The sequence below is a fragment of the Cydia pomonella genome, chromosome 20, assembly GCF_033807575.1.
Source record: "Cydia pomonella isolate Wapato2018A chromosome 20, ilCydPomo1, whole genome shotgun sequence".
Classification (NCBI taxonomy): domain Eukaryota; kingdom Metazoa; phylum Arthropoda; class Insecta; order Lepidoptera; family Tortricidae; genus Cydia; species Cydia pomonella.
The window spans coordinates 10,608,612-10,634,803 of record NC_084722.1 but is presented as its reverse complement, the minus strand read 5'-3'; the positions used below and the strand labels follow the sequence as shown (position 1 = coordinate 10,634,803).

The 26,192-nt window shown below is 41.4% G+C and overlaps 3 protein-coding genes across 3 annotated transcripts in view; 2 read left to right on the top strand and 1 right to left on the bottom strand.

Annotated features, from left to right (window-relative positions):
• LOC133529356 (DNA replication ATP-dependent helicase/nuclease DNA2) overlaps positions 1 to 7,107 on the top strand; it is a 28,951-nt gene extending 21,844 nt beyond the window's left edge. The window contains exons 17-23 of the mRNA XM_061867062.1: positions 40 to 175; positions 656 to 745; positions 965 to 1,068; positions 1,826 to 2,009; positions 2,644 to 2,820; positions 4,041 to 4,214; positions 6,804 to 7,107. Of these exons, the coding sequence (XP_061723046.1) occupies positions 40 to 175; positions 656 to 745; positions 965 to 1,068; positions 1,826 to 2,009; positions 2,644 to 2,820; positions 4,041 to 4,214; positions 6,804 to 7,004 (1,066 nt within the window). The 3' untranslated portion in view covers positions 7,005 to 7,107. The remainder of the gene's footprint in view (positions 1 to 39; positions 176 to 655; positions 746 to 964; positions 1,069 to 1,825; positions 2,010 to 2,643; positions 2,821 to 4,040; positions 4,215 to 6,803) is intronic.
• Positions 7,108 to 7,636: 529 nt separating this feature from the next.
• Positions 7,637 to 22,574, top strand: LOC133529363 (gephyrin). Its single transcript, XM_061867068.1, has 11 exons — positions 7,637 to 8,819; positions 9,127 to 9,891; positions 10,073 to 10,227; positions 10,932 to 11,073; positions 11,907 to 11,986; positions 12,310 to 12,416; positions 15,465 to 15,624; positions 16,921 to 17,032; positions 17,433 to 17,488; positions 17,784 to 17,933; positions 21,560 to 22,574. The coding sequence occupies exons 2-11, from the start codon at positions 9,135 to 9,137 to the stop codon at positions 21,692 to 21,694; spliced, it is 1,854 nt and encodes a 617-aa protein (XP_061723052.1). The 5' UTR covers positions 7,637 to 8,819; positions 9,127 to 9,134; the 3' UTR covers positions 21,695 to 22,574.
• On the bottom strand, positions 22,566 to 25,769 carry LOC133529360 (transmembrane emp24 domain-containing protein 2). The gene is made up of 4 exons (XM_061867066.1): positions 25,523 to 25,769; positions 25,185 to 25,366; positions 24,785 to 24,934; positions 22,566 to 23,806 (listed from the first exon to the last, which is right to left on the bottom strand). The coding sequence occupies exons 1-4, from the start codon at positions 25,662 to 25,664 to the stop codon at positions 23,657 to 23,659; spliced, it is 624 nt and encodes a 207-aa protein (XP_061723050.1). The 5' UTR covers positions 25,665 to 25,769; the 3' UTR covers positions 22,566 to 23,656.
• Positions 25,770 to 26,192: the final 423 nt, after the last annotated feature.

Here is a 26,192-nt window from a genome sequence, read left to right as displayed (position 1 = left end):
GAGAATATTGTGATCATCTTTGTCGAATTCGTGTATCAGGATACCAGAGTCCCTGAAAGTGATGCGGCTCGGTTCGGCGGCGCGCGTGGCTCCGAGCCTGCTGGCTCGCTGCGAACATCAACTAGCGTCTAAATGCGAGACACCGGATCAGTTGGAACTACTGTATAACTCTATGGCGAGTAACAATTTCATGGATTTTTTTTCTATTTATTATTTAGGGACTTAAATCAGTTACATGATTATGCCAGCCCCATCGTACCTTATTCTTGTATTCTTACATGTCTAGTTATGGGACTTGTACCTTTTAAAATGATCTAGTACATATAAAAATATCTTTTTAGCCTCTTCTGATGTCGATTTAATGGAAATTAATTAATATACATGTGTTAAAACAAAACAGTTTTTATGGTAGTTTCCACTGTTGGGGGAAGACGCTCCGTCCCCACTGTCTTTAAGTACAGGGCAATATCAAGAGCCAGGAGCCGAGCCAAAATGGGATACACAAACAGTATGATTTTTAAAAAATGCCTCGTTTCGACAGTAGCAAAATCATCATCATTTGTGAGCGGATTTCTTTTCAACGTAAAATCAAAATAGTGGAATTTGTCAATTGATTTTGAATTCTGTATCACTAATGTTAAATCTTATTATACAGGAAGTGGTTGGAGTGACGTGTTTGGGAGCCGCGCACGCAATGTTGGCTCGCACCACGTTCGATATCTGCGTAGTAGACGAAGCTACTCAGGTAACACTCGTCATTCCATAATTTTACTTGAATTCAAGGCACAGGTATAATTACCACTTTGACTAATATTGATTCACCTGGCTTGATTACATTCTAAAAATTATTTCTCAAACAAATTTAGCTCAAAAATGTTATTAGTTACTTGTGTAAGAAACTTTATCATTTGGTAACTAATTTAAAAAAACTGCGACATATGTTTTGCGTGCATTTATTCTCCAGGTTTTACAATGCACAGTTCTTCGGCCTCTGTTCGCTGCAAATCGGTTCGTCCTGGTAGGAGACCCTGAACAACTGCCACCCGTAGTTAGAAGTCGTGCTGCAAGGTAACCATAGATAATAAAAAAACTCGTATTGTACTGCATTATGTTGTAACCGCAAACTATTCTCCATCCCTAGTAGCTCCCATATGAAACATGTATTTTTATACAACTTTTGTCACACGGGGAGCTTTTACACCTCCAAATTTTATTAATGGGTATTATTATCTTTCTCAGAACATGGGGGCCTTTTATATCTCCAAACTTAATGTATTAACCGTGGAGACCATACGTCTCTGTAATATTGTATTTAATATACTTGACTTATTCAATACTTACTAGTTATGCATCCTGTAGCATTAGTTTATAAGACTGTTAGCTTGACAGTCCTGATCTGTAATGTCATTTTTACGCTTGGAGAGACTTTACACCACCAAATCTTATTAGTATTAGTACTCCGAAGTTGGGGACCTTTTAGATCTCTAAATTTAATGTATTATTTACCAAAGAGACTATACATCTCTGCTATATTGTAGTAATTATTTAAATAGTGGTATTTATAAATGTTGCTATTTGGTTGCTATGTACTTTTCACGTCACTATACGATGTCACAGTAAATATTGTATTGACTCGTGAAAGAGCCCTTGAGGCCTACTTGCAGAATATTTTTTTGAATTTTGATTAATTTATTTTGTTATTAATAGTCACTAGATATATTTCTTATATAAGAAGTTACTAATAATGGAATTTATAATCATAAGCTGTTTTATTAAAAGTATACCTTATTGCTTTCTATAAGAGTACAATTTACAATAATTTCAGACGACTAGGCATGGAGGAGAGCTTATTCCACAGACTGATGACGGCAGAAGCGACGTCCACGCTGCAGCTGCAATATCGAATGAACCAGGCCCTAGCCGATCTGGCTAACAAAGTGGCGTATAATGATAGACTGAAGTGTGCTGATGAAAAAGTTGCGCAGGCTAAATTGAACATTAACGCTCAGGTAACAGAGTCTACTGATTTTAAAAGTAAGAGCAAGTTTTTTGTCAACATATGTATAAATGCAGTGTCAACTAGCTGCAATATCGAATGAACCAGGCGGAAGTCTAATTTCTAATGATAGAATGAATACCCAGGTCATAAAGTTAACTTTAACTTTGCAATTAAACTTATTGACATTATCATGCTTTTACGTTGTCCTGGATTTATTACTGGAGACTAGGGGTCGCCCGGTAGCCTACTCCTAAAAAATTACAAGTACTTGTTTTTACGAAATCCACAGCCCTCGACCAAACCTAGCAGGGGAACTAGGAGTTAACCCTTTTCCAGGCCCCACCAATCTACAAGGTTTTCCCAAAAAATCCAAATATATTCCAATTAATCCAGCTATGACGATTCATTTGAAGACAAGTCACATTTCCAGAAACTGCAATCTAATTTGAACCTTAAATCGCAATGCTAAAGTTGAAATTGTAATGGTGCGTATGTGGTCGATAAATGGTACTATGCCTGGAAAAGGGTTAACGTTAATTCGACATGTTTACGATGTTTTCAGAGCGACTGGTAAATATCAAATGAGTTCCGAAAAACTCATTGTCATTGGTATGTAATATATAAAGTATATTGTATGCTTCTAGAAATTGTCAGCACACACATCAGAATCGTGGTTGCTGCAGGCGTGCAGCGCAGAACCAGAGAACGCTGTGTTATTCTTGGACATGAAGATGGCGGAAAAGACTGAAACTAGCCACAAGACGTGCGCCAACCCCGACGAGGCCTGTGTAGTTTCGGCGATAGTTGAAGCTTTAACAGCTGTAAGTAATTATATTGAAACTGTCACTTTCTAGAAGGCATATCAACGGCATAATATAGGCGATGGTTAAATGAAATTAAATATAAATGAAATAATTTATTACTGCATGTGGAGAATTGGTTACATATTTAGCTAAAATTCTAGTAACAAAATTCTAGTAAAAACTCTAGTAGTCTCACCAAACTCTACCTTTTTAGGCGTACATACATTTCAGGACGACACACACACAATCACATTAAATAATATCGATTTGAAATAATTTAACTTAATTATATAACTAACATAAATAAATACAATTAACATGTCATAAAGTGTAATTTAGTGTCAGTTACGCTCGAAAGGGATCTGAATGAATTAATAATGTCTATCAGATCTTAATTTACTATCTCTCTGGACTTTACGTGAATACGAGTACGCTGCCACCAAAATCCTGCATAATGATTTATCTGTAATCATGTGAGAGAAACTGGCAACTCGATGATATCGAGACTACTTGGATTTCGCTGAAATGCACCTCAATCTAGGGAGTCTCTAAGTTATACCTAGCGCATCGAATGATGATCCCTATAACAGTTCATTTTTTAGGGTTCCGTAGCCAAATGGCAAAAAACGGAACCCTTATAGTATGGAGTGTGGAATTAAGAGGAGTGACATCTCTCAGAGTAGCGCTAGAGTAGCTAAGAAACTAGGCGCTATTGACGGAGTGAAGTGCGCTGTCTATGATTTGATTTTTCTTGTTTAAGTATTCTAGGTATTGTAGCGCCACCTATTTAAGGTTCTTTGATGACACTTTTTGGTACATGGAGATTTATTTCCTTACCTCCACCTTCCGTACCTTATAGATTCGTCATGTCCGTCTGTCTGTCCGTTTTTGTATGGAGTAACTGTCAATATCAAATGTTTGTAGATTTTTTTAGTATTTTCAAATTTGGTTTTTTATTTAGAAATATTTACATCGTGTCAGTCACGAAGACGCGTGCCTTGACTCGTAATGTTATTAAAGGTTATATTTGACTAATCTGCGCGTCATCGTGGACACCAACTATAAAAATTAAATAATCAAAACACGGTAAAAATTTATTTCTTCAATTATTTTTTAAATGAAGCCTATCTAAAAACGACTTGGAGGAACTGTAATAGGGATCATCATTCGCTGCCTCATTGTGTTTGAAGAGATATTGATTCTGAAAATCTTGCTTTTATTAAACTTTCCAATTTTAGGGTGGAGTAAAATCATCGGACATCGGAGTAATATCCCCATTCCGCGAGCAAGTGGCGCTTCTACGGCGAGCGCTGAGTGTCGAAGTCAGCACTGTCGACCAGTTCCAGGGGAGGGACAAGTCCGTCATAGTGTACTCTTGCACGAAACGAGACATCGGTGACAACAAAGTGAAGGTTAGATCCTATACTGTCCCATTCTGCAAGTATTGAAGTCAGCACTGTCAACCAGTTCCAGGGGAGGGACAAGTCTGTCATAGTGTATTCTTGTACGAAACGGACGTTGCTGACAACAAAGTGAAGGTTATTTTTTGCTTCGTCGTTGTTTCGATACAAATTCAATGAAAAAATGTATGTTTCATTATGGCACACTTCATGATCCTCTTCCTGGGGATACGTATGATGCTTTCAAGTATAAAAGTTTTGCCCTTTTTCACAGGTTTTAATCAACTCATTTTATGTCAAAACATATGTTCTTTCGCTTATCACAATTCACAACGTTTGTTGTGACAGACGACAGACAACTCTTCCTGCCAAAAGTATGTTTCTGACGGTCTTTCAGTAACTGTCATTATAACTAATATTACAATTACCTAATGTTGGTACACTGTATTAGCCACATACTATTTTATTAACATCCGCAAAACTCTGCGTTGACATAATCTAGATAAAATATTTAGCCGTTACGTTGGTAAGCCTGGAATAATACTATATCATATAAAAGCCTAATTTCTAGCTCGATGTTGGAAATATATAAAGTTTACTATTACTGTTTCGTCCAGTATTATTGCAGTTTACCATTTATCAGCTATCGTGACCTATTTTAGATACCTAGTTAGGGTTCCGTAGCCAAATGGCAAAAAGCGGAATCCTTATAGATTCGTAGGTCCGTCTGTCTGTCTGTCAGTTTATGTCACAGCCACTTTTTTTCCGAAACTATAAGAACTATACTCTTCAAACTTGGTAAGTAGATGTATTCTATAAACCGCATTAAGATTTTCACACAAAAATAGAAAAAAAAAACAATAAATTTTGGGGGTTCCCCATACTTAGAACTGAAACTCAAAACATTTTTTTTCATCAAACCCATACGTGTGGCGTATCTATTTATTTTTATTTATTTTATTTCAAACATATTTCCATAACATTACAGTCGCAACCAATACGTCATGAAATTATATAAATTAAAAGCGTAAAACTAAACAACAACAGTTGAGGGCCTAGCATCCATCATCTCACAGAATCTCAGGCATTCCCTTCTCACAGCCTCCCATCGCCACGCAATCAAGTCGCACTCCGGTGCTAATGTCAAGAGCGCATTCAATTGTGAGAGAGAGCGAAGCAATGGAGAATTCATGCGCGACACGGTGCGCGCCGCCGGCGCCGCCAACAGATCGCGTCGCCGCGGTCTTAGTGATTGCCTAGGAACGTCCGGAACATGCAGGCGCACCAGGCGACTCACCAGTTCCGGACAGTCCGACTCACCGCGTATCACCTTACACGCAAACGTCAACAAATTATAGTTGCGTCTTACCTCCAATGAGTTGTACCCTAGAGTCCCTAGAAGGTACTTCGTCGGGTATAGGAAGGGGTAGTACCCATGCGTTCTACGGTAAAAAAATCTCAAGAAGGCTTTTTGAACCTTTTCAAGTAGCAGTGCATACGTCGACTCAAAGGGATGCCAAACGATTGAGGAAGTTTCTAGCTTACTTCTTACTAAGGCATTGTAGACGAGCTTGATTGCTGTAGGGTCATGAAAATCGCGAAGGTTGCGAATGATGTAGCCTAGTTTTCGGTAGCAGTTAGCAGCAAGCGATGTAATGTGCTCATGGAAAGTGAACCGCGTATCAAAAACCACGCCCAAATCCTTAACGGAGAACACGCGATTGATGGGCTCGGATGCAAGCAAATATTTGGCATATATTGGCATACGTGCACGAGTAAAGGTGCAGACACAACACTTACTGGTGTTAAATGACAGCTTGTTTTCCACACTCCACCGGAATACCGCATCGATATCCTTCTGCAGGGACTCACAATCGGTGGTTTGCTCCACTCCATACACTAGTTTTAAATCATCAGCGTATAGGAGACACTGAGCCGACTGGAGAACTGACTTGAGGTCGTTTATCATGATCCCAAACAGAAACGGCCCTAATATGGAGCCTTGACTGACACCAGACCGCGTATGATATGGGGCCGAGACAAAACACCCATGCTGGACATACTGCTGCCGATCACGCAGATAACTAGCGAAGAGAGTTAGCAAAGTGGGAGAGAAGCCAATCTGATCTAATTTCATCAGCAACACATCGTTATCTACGCGATCAAAAGCCTTTGCGAAATCAAAATAGAGAACATCTACTTGGATGCCTCTGTCGATCTATGGATAGGTCTTCAAAAATGTTATTGAGGTTTCTAATATCATTTGAACTGAATAGTTTGCGCGAGAGACCCTTCCAAAGTGGTAAAATGTGTCCCCCCCCCCCTGTAACTTCTAAAATGAGAGAATGATAAAACTAAAAACAATATATGAAGTACATTACCATTTTAACTGTATGGTGCACAATAAATAATATTTACTTGGGATGGTATTCCACCTGTCCAATTTCTTTGTCCAATGTGCATTGCGTCTTACTCTCTCATTAAGCAAAATGGAAGATGCAAATGCACATTGGACCAAGAAATTGGACAGGTGGAATACCATCCTAACAGACGTCAACTGTTAATTGTTTATCACAATGTTTAATCACGATTTTTTTTTAGGAAGGCGAAGTCCTAAACGACCAGCGTCGTTTAGCTGTCGGAGTAACACGCGCCAAACACAAACTACTAATAGTTGGTAATTCAAAGGCGCTTCAACGATACGTGCCTCTAAAGCGGTTGATAGATGTTTGCCCTTCTTTGGTTATGGAAAGAGAAATCATTAATCAAGTTATAGAGAAATATAAAAGTGTAGTTTCATAAGCCACTGTGATTAAATTATGTTATTTGTAATTGGATAATTATGTGCCTTAGTAAGTTCTGATTTTATTATGTCCGAAGTATTATAATTTATTTTTAATTGTAATTGTAATTTTATTCCATTGGTCTGAAAGACCTCTTTGCAAGGACTACCTAGTCCTAGTGGTCGGTCAGTCTGTTACGCTGTACAAAGAAAACAATATAAAAATATATGCAATAATTCGTGCTAAATACCTACTAAAAGGTTCGCCAGTACCAGCAGTGGGGCGATACTTCTATTTTCGGCTGTTCCCGGCTCCGTTCGGCTCGGCATTGCTTCGAGCAATTATTAGGGTTGGCACTACATGACGTCCCTATTTAATACGTGCATGACCACAGATAACATAATGACTTGAATTTTGACAACCCTAAATGGCTGAAAGGCCATACATTAGAAAGGGAAGGCATAATTCGTCCCTGAATCGCTGTCAAACTTCGGTTTTGTAGGAAGTGTCATTTCTGTACGGTAGTACTATTATTTATTCTGCGGTACCAGCCTGCGTAGCCAACATGTCAATCGTTAACGCTCCGTAGCGCAGCGTAGTCATCTTTATCCTTACTTTACTCTTTGTCTCTATCACTTTTCCTTATTAATGCGACAGTGACAGTTGCGTTTCGTTCGCTACGGAGCGTTACGAGTGGCATGTTGGTTACGCGGGCTGCTATGGAGGTGTGCGTAATGCGCAGGCGCGAAGGTTTTGCGTACGTCTTAAAGCCCGCTTTACTTTACACGTTGCCTGTGGGTTTGGGCTTCTCCCTGCAATTGTTAGGGTTGGCACAACTTGACGTTCCTTGGCGTGCACAATCACAGATAAGAAAATTAGATGAATTTTGATAACCCTAAATAGCCGAAAGGGATAGTTTAGAAATTATTTAAAACATCACGATTCGGCCCTGAATCGCTGTCAAACTTTGGTTTTGTAGGAAGTTTCCTTTCTGTACGGTATTACTATTACTTATTCTGTGACTCTATATAGATTTTTTGAAGAATGCTTTGCCAATCTTATACAGTCAAGGAATTAGAGCAACCGCACACCGGCGTCTTTGCGAGCGACTCAAAAGCGGCGACTTATGAGCGTCGGCGCTTAGTCAGCGCCAAATGGCCGTTCTATATCAATCAATTTTTCGTGTTATGGCTCCATCAAGGTGTTGATGATTCTGCCAATGTCGAGGTTGGGTAAGACACGGCTAGTATATTAATCTTATCATATTACGGTCATAGACAGTGTTCGGTGGAGTATCCGATCTGCAAAGAAATACAAATTACCACTAACTAATAGACTACATACAACTTATACAACTATTAAACAATATGAACACTACACTATGTACAGAACAAACTACACGGCACAGACATAGGAATATGTACACAATACCTTAATGTAGGGGCAATAAGGTCGTGTATATACATTTTTGGCACTTTGTCCGTGTCGATATTTAATACTTTGTAGGCTATCGCCAGTCCAAAAATAAAAACTATTAAGCGGTATTACGGCTAGCTCAAATAGCTTGCCAATATCAAAGATGACATTTGTGACAGTTGAGGGTTGACACATAGTTGACACTCATCACATTGTTGACCGCTCAAGGTTACGCGGCAGCGTTTGATTTTGATCTAAATAATCCTTCCTTATCTATATTTACACATTGTTGTTTTATCATTCTGATGTAACAGTAATAATCTTTCTATCGCATACCCATTCAGAAACCAATAATACGTCTTAAGTATTACGTATAGGTTGTATTTTGTTATCATTACAGTGTGCACCGGCGTGTAACGTAAGTACCGACTTTCATTATGCCATTATATCTTGTTTGTATTGCATGTTAATGATATTGATAACAATACATTTGCTTCTGGAGACTATGCCCCTATTATATCTCCGACTTTGTAAAAAAGAGACGTTTTCGTAACGCATATTTTGTATTGTGTATAAACTGTATAAAACTCATTAATCTCGGAAAGAAGTCAAAAAGGTCTTGATTCTTTAAATTGAATCGTAATTTTGTGTTAAATAATTGAAATTCATAATAGAGTAATTAAGAAAGTTTGAAAATATAATATATTCTTTATTTATCTTTTTAGTTTAAAAAATGGTTAAAGCTGTGGCAGTGTTGACCATCAGTGACACTTGCTTTAAAGACAACTCCAAGGACACATCCGGGCCTGCTCTAGCTGCTTCTGTAAAAGAATTATTCCCCAAGGCAAACTTGCATACAATTATCATCCCAGATGAACGGGAGATTATCGAAAAAGAGCTTAAGTACTTCTGTGATGAAGCTCACGTAAACCTAATTTTAACAACAGGAGGGACTGGGTTTAGCTCTCGAGATGTGACTCCTGAGGCCTCTAAGGCTGTGATCCATAGAGATGCACCGGCTATTACAGCTGCTATAACTCAGGCGAGTCTAGAGAAGACTCCAATGGCAATGCTCTCAAGAGCAGTGGCTGGGATAAGAGGCAGAACTTTAATCATTAATTTTCCAGGTAGCAAAAAGGCTGTTACTGAATGTTTTGCAGTTGTAAAGCCTGTTTTAACCCATGCTTTAGCTCTGATCAATGATGAGTTACAAGAAGTGAGAACTATACATGACTCTATGCAGTTCAACTCCTGTTCTCATGGGCATAAAACTAGTAATGTGGTATTGGGTAAAGTAGCATTTAGAGCCCGGGAATCCCCGTTCCCAATGATAGAAATGAAGGAGGCGTTCCAAACTGTGGATAATGTGATGCGGGAGTGGGTTCATGTTTTGGAGATAGTTCCAATTGAGAAGGCTCTGGGCAGAGTGGTAGCTGAATCTTTGTGTACTAAGGAACCTATGCCACCATTCCCTGCCTCAGTTAAAGATGGTAATTATTATTTAAGCACTTATTCCAGTAACCATATCTTTAAAAATATTCTTATGAGGTATCAAAAAGTTTAATTAATGGTTAATTTTTTTTATAGGACTTTCTTGTTGTTTGTCAAGTTTACATATTTATAGTCCACCATTATTTCTATGCGAACTTCATTCGACGAGTGTTGATTCAGGTTACGCAGTTCTAAGCTGCGACGGGGCCGGCGTTCGCACGGTGCGCGCGGCGCTGACGGCAGGCGAGGCACCGACGGCACCTTTAGCCCCCGGACAGTGCGCGCGCGTTAACACAGGCGCGGCGTTGCCCGCCGGAGCGGATGCTGTCGTACAGGTAGGAATTGCGTACACTCAAATTACGTTCGCATGGTGAGTGCGACGCTGACAGCGGGCGAGGCGCCGTTAGCACTTAGCATCCGGACAGTTCGCGCGCGGCAATACTGGGGCGGCGTTGCCCGCCGGAGCGGATGCTGTCATGCAAGTAGGAACCACGCGGAGTGGTCTCTGTAACCACTAAACAGTAAGCTGCGACGGGGGTTCGCACGGTGCGCGCGGCGTTGCCGGCGAGCGAGGCGCCGACGGCTCCCGAACAGTGCGTGCGCTTCAACACCGGCTCGGCGTTGCCCGCTGGAGCGAATAGTGGATGCTGTTCTGTAGGTCGGAACTCGGAACCGCGCGACTTGGGTTACTTAGAGATACCTTCCCGAGTGTCGTCGTCTAAACAACTCTATGGCTGCTGCTCAACGAAACGTTGGCGCAAGTGCACTGCGATACTATTTTCCATAGGGCTACCTAGACGCCGACGCTCAAGTGCGTAAGCCAAATATGGTGCTGTGTGTAGTTAATTAATTACTCAAACCAATGACCAATGTTACGTTATAAAAACGTAATTAATTAAATAACATTTGGACGTAATAAGTGGAAGTGTAATAAGGAATGTGGTTTTGCGAACAATCCTCACGCTCTCTCATCCGTGAAAATCTGCATTTTATTATCCATCTTGTGGTATCCACATAATTATTAGATTACATTGTACAGGTGGAAGACACTAAATTAGTGTCAGCATCAGAAGACGGTGATACAGAGTTAGAAGTGGAAATCATGGTGGCGCCGACGGCGGGCCAGGACGTGCGGCCCATCGGCTTCGACATACCCATGGGAGCTGAACTGGTCAAGAAAGGTACGGATACATAAACTATAATACCTGAGATACACAATGAGGTTGCGTTGTTTTATCACAGAAATCCTATGGCCGCTTTCGGTCTCCAACATCATATCAGCTCGGTGGTACCATCATGTTGCATTTCCACTCAACTCATCACTTCACTTACATAAGTATGTGAAGTTTCAGCTCAATCAACTAATAGGACTTCTGCTGAAGGGATAGGTGAAACTAATTTAAATATTGTACCTAATAAGTACTTAAAAGAATGGAGAAAAAGTTGGAGGTTTTGGTTACGGTGAAAAAAAGGAAAATGTCTTATTTTGGACATATATACAGAAAAAATAATTACTTATACAGAAATGACAAATATAATATACTACAACTAATATTGGAAGGAAAAATTGATGGCAACAGGGGAAGGGGAAGAAGGAGGTTCATATGGCTTGACAATATTAAGAAATGGACGAACGTGAATAACGCAGCCGTACTGGCAAGAATGGCCAAGAGCAGAAGAGAGATGGCAAAGGTGGTCGCCGACGTCCGTTAGGCCATGGCAAATAAAGAAGAAGAATAAGACAAAAATGTTAGCCCTTTACTTTGTTTAGTGCAATATCACAAATATTTAGAAATATCTCGCTTGTGCCGGATGCTTGCGCAACGACGTAAACGTGCGAATTGTAATCTATGAATCTTCCCATGACACGTCACACCGCTTGCACGTCATGTGCGTGCAGCGCGGTGTTACGTATCTTATGAGACTTCATACATTACAGTTCACACGTCCATGCTCACGCTTGCGGTGTAGGTACACCGACCTTATTAATGAGCCTATCATGAATTTCCATCAGGATCTGTTCTGGATGCGGGGCACATTGGGATCCTGGCAGGAGCCGGTCACCTGAATATTACTGTCAAAGGACACCCAAAAGTAAGTACTATTGTTTAACATATTTTCCGATATGATAGAATCAATTCGATTCATTTTATTTGCATTAGACATAGTTTATTGCATATAAATGCTCAATAAGAACAATAACCTTACGTCCTACGTCAGATCATTAGTTTAATACTAATTAAAATATTCCTACAGTACACAGTACCCGGTCTCTAGACTTCATGTAAATGAAATTCCAGATTCGCGAGACTGTTGGTGCTCTCGATCACGCGGCACATTACAGAAACTGTGTCTCTTGCTTATAATCGACATATAGTGTCCATGACAAAATTTAATTTAATTTTATGTAACCGTAGGTAGCGCTACTTTCGACGGGCAATGAACTACAGGAACCCTCTGAGGCGAAACTGAAACCCGCGCACATCAGAGACTCCAACCGAACTATGCTTAGAGTTCTACTCAGGTATGGTTATAACCTCCTACGACCCAAATTTTTAGAGGGTACATCCGAGGAAGACCCAATGTCCTAATATTAGAACTAATTAATAAAGTCCTGAACGCCCAGAACAAACATTGTTCATATCTGGTCAACCCTAACAAGTACAAGTTTTATATTTTAGGGGTGTTATAATAATGATTTAGGCTTGCCAGGAAATAAAAAAAAACACTATAATCTTTTGTTCTATATTTAGCACTTTGGGCTTTTACTTATAATATAAATCACATCAATCAGTCTTGAAAATCTTATAGAAAACAAGAGTTTTAACACTTTATACTAGCAGAAATCAACTTAATCATCATTAATATCATCTAAGATACAAAAAAATAGCATGCTTCACAGCAGGAACTTAAATTTATTACAGAAAAAACATATTTTAACATTCAAATCAACAAAATATTCCTTTTGAAAATTTTTTTTGTTAACATAATTAATCTTCTTTTATTAAAAAACTACAGAAAAAGGAACATAAATAGTCACTACAAAAATAGACCAATATAAAACTTAAGCATTTACATTTAAGTCTAATTTTACAAAAAAGTAACTACAAAAAACCACTTACAAAATGTAAATTTTAACAATCAAAAACATAACGATCGACCTCGACCTCGTCCTCGAATAAGTTGCGGGGCTGGCGGAGGGCTTGCACTCACAGGTTCTGAGCTGGTACTGCTGTCAGTACACATTAGAGTAAGGAGCATAGTAAATCAATATGAAAAGCAATTTATGGTATGACCGCCCAGTGTACTAGTACTAGAACGAATACATTTTCATACAAGAATCATATTAAAATATACGAAATTAAGTTGAAATCACAGTATTTACGAATGATTTATTTCTTTATCTCGAAAATAAAACCAATCGTAGTGAATAAAATGTAAAGATTACAAAGATAATAATAAGTTAAACTAACCTCTTCTCGTTGCACGTGTCATTGCTGCGACGTCTTGTGACAGAAGACCGAAAATATCCCTCCCCGCTCACTTCAAGCAGTGCTGCCACAATGCCAAATATATACACTGACTAACCAGTAACGTCAAAATGACATGGCGGGTAATTCAAATCCACCTGGAGCGTGTAAATATTTTGTCCTAGTACTATCACGCTGGGTCTTGGCTTCAAGTATCTATTTTGATACTTGGGCTTTCACTGCAAACCGATTTTGTCCTAGTATTAGTACTTCGAACCCCAGGAGGTTATATAAAATAAGTTGCTGATGACACAAATCTTCACTCACAGGCTTCACTTCACAGCCAAGTAACGGACAATGAACTGACGAAAATGCACCTTAAGTATAGTTCATAAACTTGTGTTGTGGCATCGTACCTTAGTACCTACATCAAATGTTTACAATTATTATTTTCGGTTTGCGGTTCTTAAAATCGTCTTGATGATTGGTTAAAAGAAAATACAGTGTAAGTAGATAATAAAGAAGCTTATAAAAAAAAATTGGCAAAATATCTTATTTTTATGTCAGTCAGATAACCCCACTGGGCACGGTACACAGTGGATCAAAAATGAGACTTCAACAATGTTGATTATAATCTTCGTTGTCGACGTTATCGCTTTTTCTGTGAGATAAAAATAACTGTAAATATAAGCAAGTTTTTGCTTATATTTACAGTTATTTTTATCTCACAGCAGATAACATGCTACTGAATTTCATTACTGTATGCATTCTATCTAAAATTTTGGACTGGTTATCAAAACCTATAGAAGTTGGGAGAAATTAGATAGTCAAAAATATAAGTTCTCTAAAAACACGACGTTACGACAAGTTAGATTTTTATCTGCAAACGAACCCACAATACAGACAGTTTTGTACTTTACAATATATTTAATAATAAAAAAACCAAGTCACAGGAAGGTTTCCGTACCATTATCTATAAAAACGGTCACCCATCCAAGTACTGACCCCGCCCGACGTTGCTTAACTTCGGAGATTGGATGAGAACCTCGAGATTGGAAAGAAATATTTATTTTATTCTGATTTTAGTATTTGTTTAGTGTCTGTTGCCGCTAGCAACAGAAATACATAATCTATAGAAATTTCAACTGGCTAACTATCACGGTTATGAGATACAGCCTGGTGACAGACGGACGACAGCGGAGTCTCAGTAATAGGGTCCCGTTTGACCCTTTGGGTACAGATTACGGAACCCTAAAAACGTACAGGTGCAAAGCCATTGGTGATTACGTTAAGGGGCTACCAGGCCAAATTCGATGTTTTACGTGGCTATAGCAAGCTTGAACGTTGTATGAAAAATAAAGTTTTGTACACAATTTTAGCTTGGTAATTGTTCTTTAATTTTGTCTACTGATATTTCAAAAAACATATCGTATCACCAGTAAATAATTATTTCTCGAGTTGAAATCCGTATAAACTCCCATATAATGCAACGTTTAGACACGAAACTGTAACCAATAGTGAATAATGATTCTGACACTTCCATTAACGTCTGCCGATTTTTCAATTATAAAATTTATAAATAAATAGTTTTTGAGAAATCGATATTATTCAACTTCGTGCGTTTCCCCGGCGTGCAGGTGTCTGTGCGGGCAACGAGGGGCAGTCGCGGCTTGACCGTCAGATGAGGAACCTGTGTCACTCGACGCGACGCGCGCGCAAATATTATTTGTGAATTGATCGTATGATTTTGATTTTTCACTGTTTATTTAAGATTAAAGTGAGTGAGTGAATATTAAGAGAGCGAATGGACGCAATAATTTGCTTGCTTGTGCAAATGCAAGTTGTAAAGGTGAATAACGAGGAAGGGGGGTCGAAGGAGTTGGAACGCGCGAGGTCATTCAGATAGGGGACGCCCTTAAGGGTTAAGGTGCCAATACATAAAATCCCTTTCAATACTTTCAAATAAATCTATCTTTCTGTAAAAATCTCACCCAATGCAGTGTTGGCCGAACGTTAATTACAACTAACCATTTTGTTTAAAACTTCTTTTGTTATTATGTATCTCCCTTATAATTACTACTGTATTGTGTCTATATTCGCAGGGAACACGGTTATGATACCATAGACTGCGGCATCGCGAAGGACGAGCCGGCGCAGTTAGCAACCACGCTGGCGGGCGCTATGGCTCGCGCTGACGTCATTGTGTGCTCGGGCGGCGTCTCCATGGGCGAGAGGGACTTACTCAAGCCGGTGCTCCTCAAGGTATGACGATAATCTCCACGGCTATAACATAGAGCACTGGCGGGCGCCATGGCTCACGCTGATGTCAGTGTGGGCTCGGGCGGTGTCTCTATGGGCGAGAGGGACTCACTCAAGCCGGTGCTCCTCAAGATATGAGGATAACTTGCGCTGATGTCGTCGTGTGCTCTGATGGTGTTTCAATGGACGAGAGGGACCTGCTGAAGCCGGTGCTCCTCAAGGTTGGGGGATAACTCCACGGTTACACCATAGGGCTGGCGGGCGCCATGGCTCTTTCGGATTTCGTATGATCGGGTCGTGTTTCAATGGACGAGAGGGACCGAAGGTATAATTTTTAAGATTCAAAGTAGTCTCGTTTCGAGATTCTATTGACTATTACAGTAAAAACCGCAAAGCCGCAAATAAATAATATAATAACAATATTTATTATTATTCTATTATTTATTTATTTAACCCACAAAATTAAAATCAATCAAAGAATATATTTCGAATAGCGAGCACAGTACGTATACTAGACGGAGAACATAAGACAATCACGGTCACTACACATTGGTTACCGTACTAATTTACTCGTTTAAATTAGCGAGCTGTTATGCCCCGGTCACATCTATTCCAGTAAATTTCCAGTCCAGTGATCGAATCCAGCACTGAACTGGATCGAATCGTTTACAATTAATTCCAGTAATTTTCATCATGCAGTGAATTTATGGAGACTGTTACCAAAAAGACAATACGTTTTCACTATTTAATGTCTACATATTCCAGTGGCGTTGGATTGGGCGAGCTGGAATCAATAAGTGGACCATCATTCCAGTCACTGGACTGGAATTATAACTAGAATGATTATATTTCAGTGCCGGTTTACATTATTCCGGTAGCATTCCAGCGACTGATTCGATCACTGGACTGGAATGCCACTGGAATATATGTGAATCGGGCATTACAGTATAAAATGGTGTAGAATGAATGCAACTCGATTGTACTGCTAGAATCATAGTATTTTACAAGTAACATTGCACCTTTGTGTGTGACCTTGTGCTCTCTGTAAACGTTTACAACGGTGTCTTAGGTTTAGAACGCGTATCAGAACCACAAAGAGTGTAACGTACGGCATGCTTCATATAAGCACACTCACTTGCAAGATTGAAACCGCAAGAAATTAATCGCAGTGCGTGCTAAGCCTTACAAGGTGTTTCGTAAACAGCAACATTATAATATAGATGTCGAGTGACAGCGGAGGCCGAGATATTTATAGGTTCATACAGACTCGCGAATTAAGATCTTATAAATGTGTCCCAGGACTTCGGCGCGACGCTGCACTTCGGGCGCGTGCGCATGAAGCCGGGCAAGCCCAGCACCTTCGCCACCTGCCAGTTCAACGGACGCACCAAGTACATCTTCGCGCTGCCCGGTAACTTAAACTATACAATATACACATTAGGAATACTAAATAAGTCACACAAAGTATGTACTTTTTTAAACAAATTTGATTGACGCTGTAGGTACCATTATTGATCGAGAGACTATTATCTGGAATTCCAAAGTAAATTTTATGATGCATTTCCCAATCAAATGGCTAATACCCACTTGTTTTAACTGATGAGCTTAACATTTGACAAAGATAAGATTGCAGGCATGGTCATGTGAGTGGGATTAGATAACATGTGTGATGATATTTTGTACTTGCATTTTTAATTAAAATGTACAGTCATCTTAACTATTAGCTTAGCACTCCTGCAATCTGCATACACGTTTGTATGCAGCTAAGCTTTGCTGACTGTACCTACCTACTAATGTTTTTACATTTGCAGGTAACCCAGTGTCAGCGTATGTGTGCTGCCTGCTGTTCGTAATTCGAGCCCTCAAGGTAATAAATCATCAAGCAAATGTTTTGAAAAAAAAACGATTTTTCTCAAACTACCCTCTAAACTTTCGTACTAATATCCTTTAATTCGAATTAAAGTTTTCTTTAATTTATGCGTAGGTGGCTTTTCTCACACTAAGAAGGTAAATAATATAGTTTAGAGTGGTTCGGGGTCGGGGTCGAATTCCAGCGTTTGGTTACATGACATCTATACTAAAACATTCAATTATCGATACCCTTACACAACGATCAATATTACGATCACGATGAGGTCACCGTTTTCTTGATATCGTCCAAGGTGTGCAGCGGCCGCAACCCCGAGTGGCCACGACTGCGCGTGCGCCTGTCGCACGCCGCCCAGCTGGACCCGCGGCCCGAGTACGCGCGCGCCGCGCTCGCCTACCCCGCCGACAGCGACATACCCACCGCCACGCTGCTCGGCAGCCAGGTACGTCATCATCACCAGCCTGTACTGGTCCACTGTCGCACGCCGCCCAGCTGGACCCGCGGCCCGAGTACGCGCGCGCCGCGCTCGCCTACCCCGCCGACAGCGACATACCCACCGCCACGCTGCTCGGCAGCCAGGTACGTCATCATCACCAGCCTGTACTGGTCCACTGTCGCACGCCGCCCAGCTGGACCCGCGGCCCGAGTACGCGCGCGCCGCGCTCGCCTACCCCGCCGACAGCGACATACCCACCGCCACGCTGCTCGGCAGCCAGGTACGTCATCATCACCAGCCTGTACTGGTCCACTGTCGCACGCCGCCCAGCTGGACCCGCGGCCCGAGTACGCGCGCGCCGCGCTCGCCTACCCCGCCGACAGCGACATACCCACCGCCACGCTGCTCGGCAGCCAGGTACGTCATCATCACCAGCCTGTACTGGTCCACTGTCGCACGCCGCCCAGCTGGACCCGCGGCCCGAGTACGCGCGCGCCGCGCTCGCCTACCCCGCCGACAGCGACATACCCACCGCCACGCTGCTCGGCAGCCAGGTACGTCATCATCACCAGCCTGTACTGGTCCACTGTCGCACGCCGCCCAGCTGGACCCGCGGCCCGAGTACGCGCGCGCCGCGCTCGCCTACCCCGCCGACAGCGACATACCCACCGCCACGCTGCTCGGCAGCCAGGTACGTCATCATCACCAGCCTGTACTGGTCCACTGTCGCACGCCGCCCAGCTGGACCCGCGGCCCGAGTACGCGCGCGCCGCGCTCGCCTACCCCGCCGACAGCGACATACCCACCGCCACGCTGCTCGGCAGCCAGGTACGTCATCATCACCAGCCTGTACTGGTCCACTGTCGCACGCCGCCCAGCTGGACCCGCGGCCCGAGTACGCGCGCGCCGCGCTCGCCTACCCCGCCGACAGCGACATACCCACCGCCACGCTGCTCGGCAGCCAGGTACGTCATCATCACCAGCCTGTACTGGTCCACTGTCGCACGCCGCCCAGCTGGACCCGCGGCCCGAGTACGCGCGCGCCGCGCTCGCCTACCCCGCCGACAGCGACATACCCACCGCCACGCTGCTCGGCAGCCAGGTACGTCATCATCACCAGCCTGTACTGGTCCACTGTCGCACGCCGCCCAGCTGGACCCGCGGCCCGAGTACGCGCGCGCCGCGCTCGCCTACCCCGCCGACAGCGACATACCCACCGCCACGCTGCTCGGCAGCCAGGTACGTCAACATCACCAGCCTGTACTGGTCCACTGTCGCACGCCGCCCAGCTGGACCCGCGGCCCGAGTACGCGCGCGCCGCGCTCGCCTACCCCGCCGACAGCGACATACCCACCGCCACGCTGCTCGGCAGCCAGGTACGTCATCATCACCAGCCTGTACTGGTCCACTGTCGCACGTCGCCCAGCTGGACCCGCGGCCCGAGTACGCGCGCGCCGCGCTCGCCTACCCCGCCGACAGCGACATACCCACCGCCACGCTGCTCGGCAGCCAGGTACGTCATCATCACCAGCCTGTACTGGTCCACTGTCGCACGCCGCCCAGCTGGACCCGCGGCCCGAGTACGCGCGCGCCGCGCTCGCCTACCCCGCCGACAGCGACATACCCACCGCCACGCTGCTCGGCAGCCAGGTACGTCATCATCACCAGCCTGTACTGGTCCACTGTCGCACCCCGCCCAGCTGGACCCGCGGCCCGAGTACGCGCGCGCCGCGCTCGCCTACCCCGCCGACAGCGACATACCCACCGCCACGCTGCTCGGCAGCCAGGTCTTATCTTATCTTCTAATTACCGGGGGCCCTTGCGGATACACTTCGACCCATAGGGATCTTTTGTGTAGTTGCCCCCTAAGGAAAGACCCATTAGCTACTCAAGAGCCTTTTTGACCATTTCCATGTGTCGGGTGATGGAGCTTATGGGTAGCCTTTTGAATTCCTTTGGTTCCAGATAGCCTGTTCCAAAGTCCTTCATTCTTTGTCTGGCGAGGGCGTGACATTCACACATTAGGTGTGTTACTGTCTCTTCCTCTTCACCACACATTCGACAATCGGTGTTGTCAGAGTGTCCCATCCTGGCCAAAACCCCTTTGACCCCATAATGGCCCGTAAACACCCCTGTTATAATTTGGAGTTGTCTCCTGCTAAGTTTCCATAGCTTTTTGCTCCAACCGGAGTCTACTTCTTGTATGAAGAGCTTTGAGTGCTTTAGACCCGTCAGACTGTCCCATTCTTTTTGGTTTCTCGTCCTCGTATCTTGACGTGAAATATGTATTTCATACAATTTTTTTTATTTATTATTCTTTGACATTTGGAGAACCTTTACACCTCCAAATCTTATTATTGTGTATTATTATTTTTCTCAGACCGTGGGGACCTTATACATCTCCAAACTTAATGTATTAACCGTGGAGACTATACGTCTCTGTCATATTGTATAATATACTTGACTTGGTACATACTAGTTATGTACAGAATGTAGCATTAGTTTATGAGACTGCTAGTTTAACAGTCCAGACGCGGTTTATTTATTTAGTATAAATTTTATTTTGACACTTGGAGAGACTTTAAACCTCCAAATTTTATTAGTATTAGTACTCTGACATTGGGGACCTTTTACATTTCCAGATTTAATGTGTTTTTAACCATAGAGACTATACATCTCTATTGTATTGTATTAATTATTTATTTTAAGATTATTATAATGTAATGTTTACCCAGGTATTTATTGGCTGTTGTATTTATAAATGTTGTTATGTATTTTTCATGTCACTATATGATGTTACTATAAATGTTGTATTGACTTAAAAAAGCCCTTGAGGCCTACTTGCAGAATAAATTTTTGAATTTTGAATTTAGTGTGGTCTTTAATAGCCGTTATAATGGTTCCCTGTGAGAGCCCCACGAATGGTTCCGGACCTATGTGGTTATTTGCGGATCCGGCTCTGGCAAGTTCATCTGCATTTTCATTGCCTATGAATCCCTCGTGCAGCCAGGTACGTCATCATCACCAGCCTGTACTGGTCCACTGCTGGACATATCCCTCTCCCACTTCACGTCAACGAGCGCGATTAACGGCCACTTTCATCTAGTTTCTGCTAGTCACCTTGCGAAGATCGTTACTCCGGTGTATTCCCCGGCGGGAACTTGGCCTCCCGGCGGGATCCTTCCCATCTGTGACGGCCTCTTTTTCTTCCATTCTTTTTATTATACAAATGTCGATTTTGAGAGTTTTTATTAGAACAGTTAAAATTCCAATTCGTGAAATAAAAATGGACCTGACCTGACCGGGGGGCGGGCACAGATGGGAATACACCGTCACTCCACCTTGTCAGAGGGTGTACCCTACTACTACGTTTGCCCATCCATGGTATCTCATAGGATTTAGGTTATAATGCCATTCCATAGCATTTGCGTATTTATGTGTCGTGTGCATACCGTGGACGCTCAAGCGGAGCATATGCGAGCGGCCTCGGTGCACGCTGCTCAAATCCCTTTGAAGCTGTACCACTGGGTTGAAACTGCACAATACTAGACGTTCGCATTTGAAGCTGTGCCCTGACTAGTGGCATATTTATTATTAGTATTGTTAAAACGACATATAATTTTCCCCACCAGTGCAGCAGCCGACTGCTGAGCGCGTGCGGCGCGGGCGTGCTGCTGGCGCTGCCGGGCGCGTCGGCCGCCGCGCGCCAGCTGCCCGCCGGCACCGCGCTGCCCGCGCTCGTCATCGGCCGCCTCGACCTGCCTTAGGGGCTCTATACATTATACAATTTTGCCTCGATTTGTCGTGTGCCTCGCCGTTCGACATTTTTTTTAGTACGACTATGGTAGACGCGGCCTAGCAACATGACGCGATGAGCATATGGAGCAATTGTTTAGATAATTACTTGCACATTAACCTATTGACCGCCGTAGTCTGATATATAAAACATACAATATCCAGCTCATTTCGCAGCAGTCTAACAAATAAAACAAAACTTGGTACCGACGGCGACACGAGCACACTCGATGAAAAATTCTAAGCGGTTTTAAAGTAGGACATTACTTTATTAAATAAAAAGCTTTTATTTCAGGCAGTCAATACCCATAGTGCACAAAAGTGAATTAAAATTTTAATAAAAGTTAGTAGTAGTATTTACGTATATTATAGTAATTATCTAAACAATAGCGCCATGCTGTATGCAATGCATGCAAACTACATAAAACTAAGTACTTGTTGCTTCTAGAGCTTCCGTAGTAGTTAATTTAGAATTTAGTAAGAATGAACTGATTAATGCTATGAAAGAGAGGTTGTGACATAATCTTGTTAAAACTGGTATACTTCAAGTAACTCCACTTTATTTTGGATCTGAATTGGTTGTGTTGAAAGGTCGTTTTAAGTATAAAATATTAGCTAAGAGGCAGTACACCAGTTATAGATGTATATTGTGTTAAGTGTATGTACTTACGGTGCATTTGATAAGTAAAACTATCTATTTTATTTACGCGTAAAAATATTTTAGAAACATTATTTTTGTGCCCAATATATGTATAAAAATATTTAGTTTAATAAACAATTTTGTTAACTGTAAAGAACTCTCAAGTTTGTAGAGAAGCCTGAAGGTAATAAAACACACTAATGTACAAACATTATATTAATTTATTTCATCAAAACTCATAACTCGATAACTCACGCGGTCACACCTCAGATCAGAACGCGTCCACGCCTCGCTCCCTTGTGATGATTACTATTACAAACAGAAGATTTGCGCGAAAACTCCATTACGGCTTATCTCGATTATCCCACCTAAACTAGAGTACCTATTAAAATATTACAAATATTCGTAGTGCATCTCTTTCTTTAGTATAAAAAGAAAAGATAAACAGAGCCATGTTTGCGAAAAAGGGGTGAATGATTGCCAAATATTGACCAAGTGCGTTGGCAGTGACCACCCAGTTCCTTTGTACTATGGTCATCATAAACTGATCATGGTAATTTTATTTTACGGGGATAACAACGAAATGAGCACTATTCCACAGATATGTGCGTGCGTGGCATGATATTTGGGGTTCATTATATTACAATAATCGATTATATTAATATAACGAATCCTATTTATCATTCTGAATGCGTTTGTTTGTACAGATGGTTCGAATTCGTAAATAAACAAACCTCAAATGATGGCGAGCCTTATACCGAAGTAAGTACAAAAGTAGCTCATAAACACTTATAAATAAGGTCTATTGTAGAGTGTCATCACTTGATTATAATAATATGAAAGCAGTCATGATATTGTCACATACTGGGAGCGAGTTGAAGTCATACAGGCTGTCTATGTTCTCAGTTCTAACAACATATATTTTTTATCACTATAAAGAAACATTGCGTTGGTTAAAATATGCATAACACTGCTGATTGAACTAAAAACACATTTCGCCTAGTGACAAATTGATTTTAAATACAAAACCCCACTGATTTCGAGTAAGATAGCTCATAGATACAATACAGGATTTTATTTAGCACTCGCGTTATTTGATTCACTAGTAACTTGCACCAATCAACCATACCTTTTGGATAAACCGAATCTATATTGGACTGTTTTTCTTTGATACCCTATGACAGGTCATCCGTGAAAATGACGAATGCTTTATAAACACGAAAATAATAAGCCTGGCGCATGCTTCATATTGCGAACTCTGTAAATTACTCAAAACCCGGCAGTGAATGGTGCGTTAAACGACGCGCTGGACCTCGAAGAACCGCTTGAGGTAGTACACCTGCCCCACGGTCATGACGAGCAGCACGGACGCCTCAAACACTGACCACAGCACCACGCGCGAGTTCGTGCTCTCGTTGATGGAGCGGTGGATGCGGTCGCGGACCTGCAAATTTTACATAAATATTATTTTCTCAAACTTATAATGAAATATGGACATGGAATTAAAAAAAATAATTAGGTCCGGAAATACCACATATCAGGTGCAATGATTGAAGATGATATGTAAAGGAATTTCATACAGCCTTACACACCTAGGCCTGTAAGGCAACATTCTTTTGTTTTTAAACGTCAAATTATGGCATGTCGTGGCATTCAACCTTAAAAAACCTATAAGCAAAATTCAGCCATTATGCTTTTTTTTGGTTTTTTTCTTTTTGTGTTTGTTAAATATTGTTTCAGGGTTCCAAAGGGGAATGAAAATTTAATTATTTTTGCGCTACGACGCACGGTTTAGGAGATACAGCCTTATAGTTTTTTCTATTTTATTATTATTTAATTGCAAGTTTGAGAAAAGCACTACAAATCTCGGCGTGCCGGCCGCGTATTCCTATCCGTCTATATCTACTTGGCCTGCAACCCTTCGTTTTCCGTCCTTTATAGTAATGTAATATTATAACGGGCTTTACGACTTCATAAACCCTTTAGTAACCAGTATTTTTTTCCTGTTTTATGAGTCGTTGCAACCTCTTAGAGAGATTTTGCAACACATTTTGACAAATAAAATTTTTGGTTTACTCCGATGACACACTAGTTAAGTGGTTAAAAATAAGAAAGAAGTGGAAGATAAAACCGAATTGAATCATTATTTTGGACTCGGCGAAAAAGCCTGTTAGCAAAAAAATCTTCTGTGCATGTTGGACTTCAACTTTAGATCTGGCTAGCCTACCACTACCAATCAAGCTACCAAAACTTACCTATGTGTGGTGAATACCTACCTTAAACTTTTTACATTAATCTGACCAACAAAGACGGCCACAGATGCGCACGGTTAAGTTTTAATATAACCTTAATGTATTGGAATAAGGTTCACGATGGTGTGTCATAGTTGTGTTCAATAATTTTTTTTTTTAATATGAATTACCTGCATGTACTCTTGCTCATGCTTGACAGTCTTGAGAGTGGTGGCTAGCTCTTTAATCATGTCTTCCAGTTTGTTATGGTCCACTGCCTCATCCTTGTCTCCTTCTGCCTTGTGGGGGGCATCTCCGATTTCCAGGTTGAACATTACAACCTGTGGAATATTTTTTCATGTTCAATTTGCTATTGAAAATAATATATGATAATTTTTATTATGTATTTTATGATTTCAAATGTTTATTTAATAATAAATAACTATTAACTTTACAATTTAATTGTTATTAATTGCTTTTTACAGTTTTTAATAAAACCTGTAATGGCTGTCACATTTGCTTATTTATAATTTGTTAAAATATTTTTATAATACAGTGCCCTAAAAACAGCTTTGTTGTGTATCAAATTACCTTTGGTGTCATAGTAGACATCTTGTTGCTGAAGCAGTAAGTGTAGCGACCAGACACATGTGCAGAGAATGTGTACATGCCTGAGGACTCTCGCTCGCCGTGGTATATCACTGTGCCATCGGGGCCCGTGATTGTCACATCTATGTCAAGGAACCCACCCTCTGCTATTTCAAAGGTTAGGCCTGAAAACAATTTTTGTCATTAATAATGTATTACATTTGGAAACAACTTGAACTAAGCGATATGAAAACAGAATGTCAGTAATTGACAATGTACAATGAATAAAAACTAATCACAAAACAAACAAAGCGGCTGTAGGTTAAATAAATTAGGCTTACCCATTTTCGTATCGGCTTCAACATGTTCGAAAAAGCACTCTTCGGCATGGGCATCGACTGTGATAGTATAGCTAGTTACAGAGCTAAGTAAGGTGACAAAAACTGCTATTATGAGGCCTAGATTAGTCCATTTACTGTCCATATTGCTAATAATATATTAATTCTTGATAAGAAACAGATATTTCTGCAATTAGCCGACCATAAGCTTGTTTTCTTTTCCTAAACTAGTAGAGCCACGTAATGACAAATGACAAAATTGACAACTCGTACGAAGCTATTCATACGTTTATAGGTATTTCGTTTTAAAAGATGAATGTGTTACTAAAATAAGAGAAAAGAGTCCTGCCCAAACAAAGAACGCACATTGGAACAATTTAACCAACTTGCCCCCGGAATCAAAATTATTACAAAAGAAACGCTTCATCTTCTTGGCTGTCCCATCTTAGACCAATCTTTTGGAAATTTTATAAATACAAAAATTCAAAATTTCAAGGCATCTTCACATCGTTTGACTAAAATTAACATACATTCGGCTTATTGTATAATGAAACATTGTCTTTTTGTTCCAAAATTTACATACATACTTCGCGGATCACACTTTTGGAAACACCCCACTTTGATTTCAAATTTGGACAATTTAATTTTAGAAACTCTCACCACCGTCTTCAAC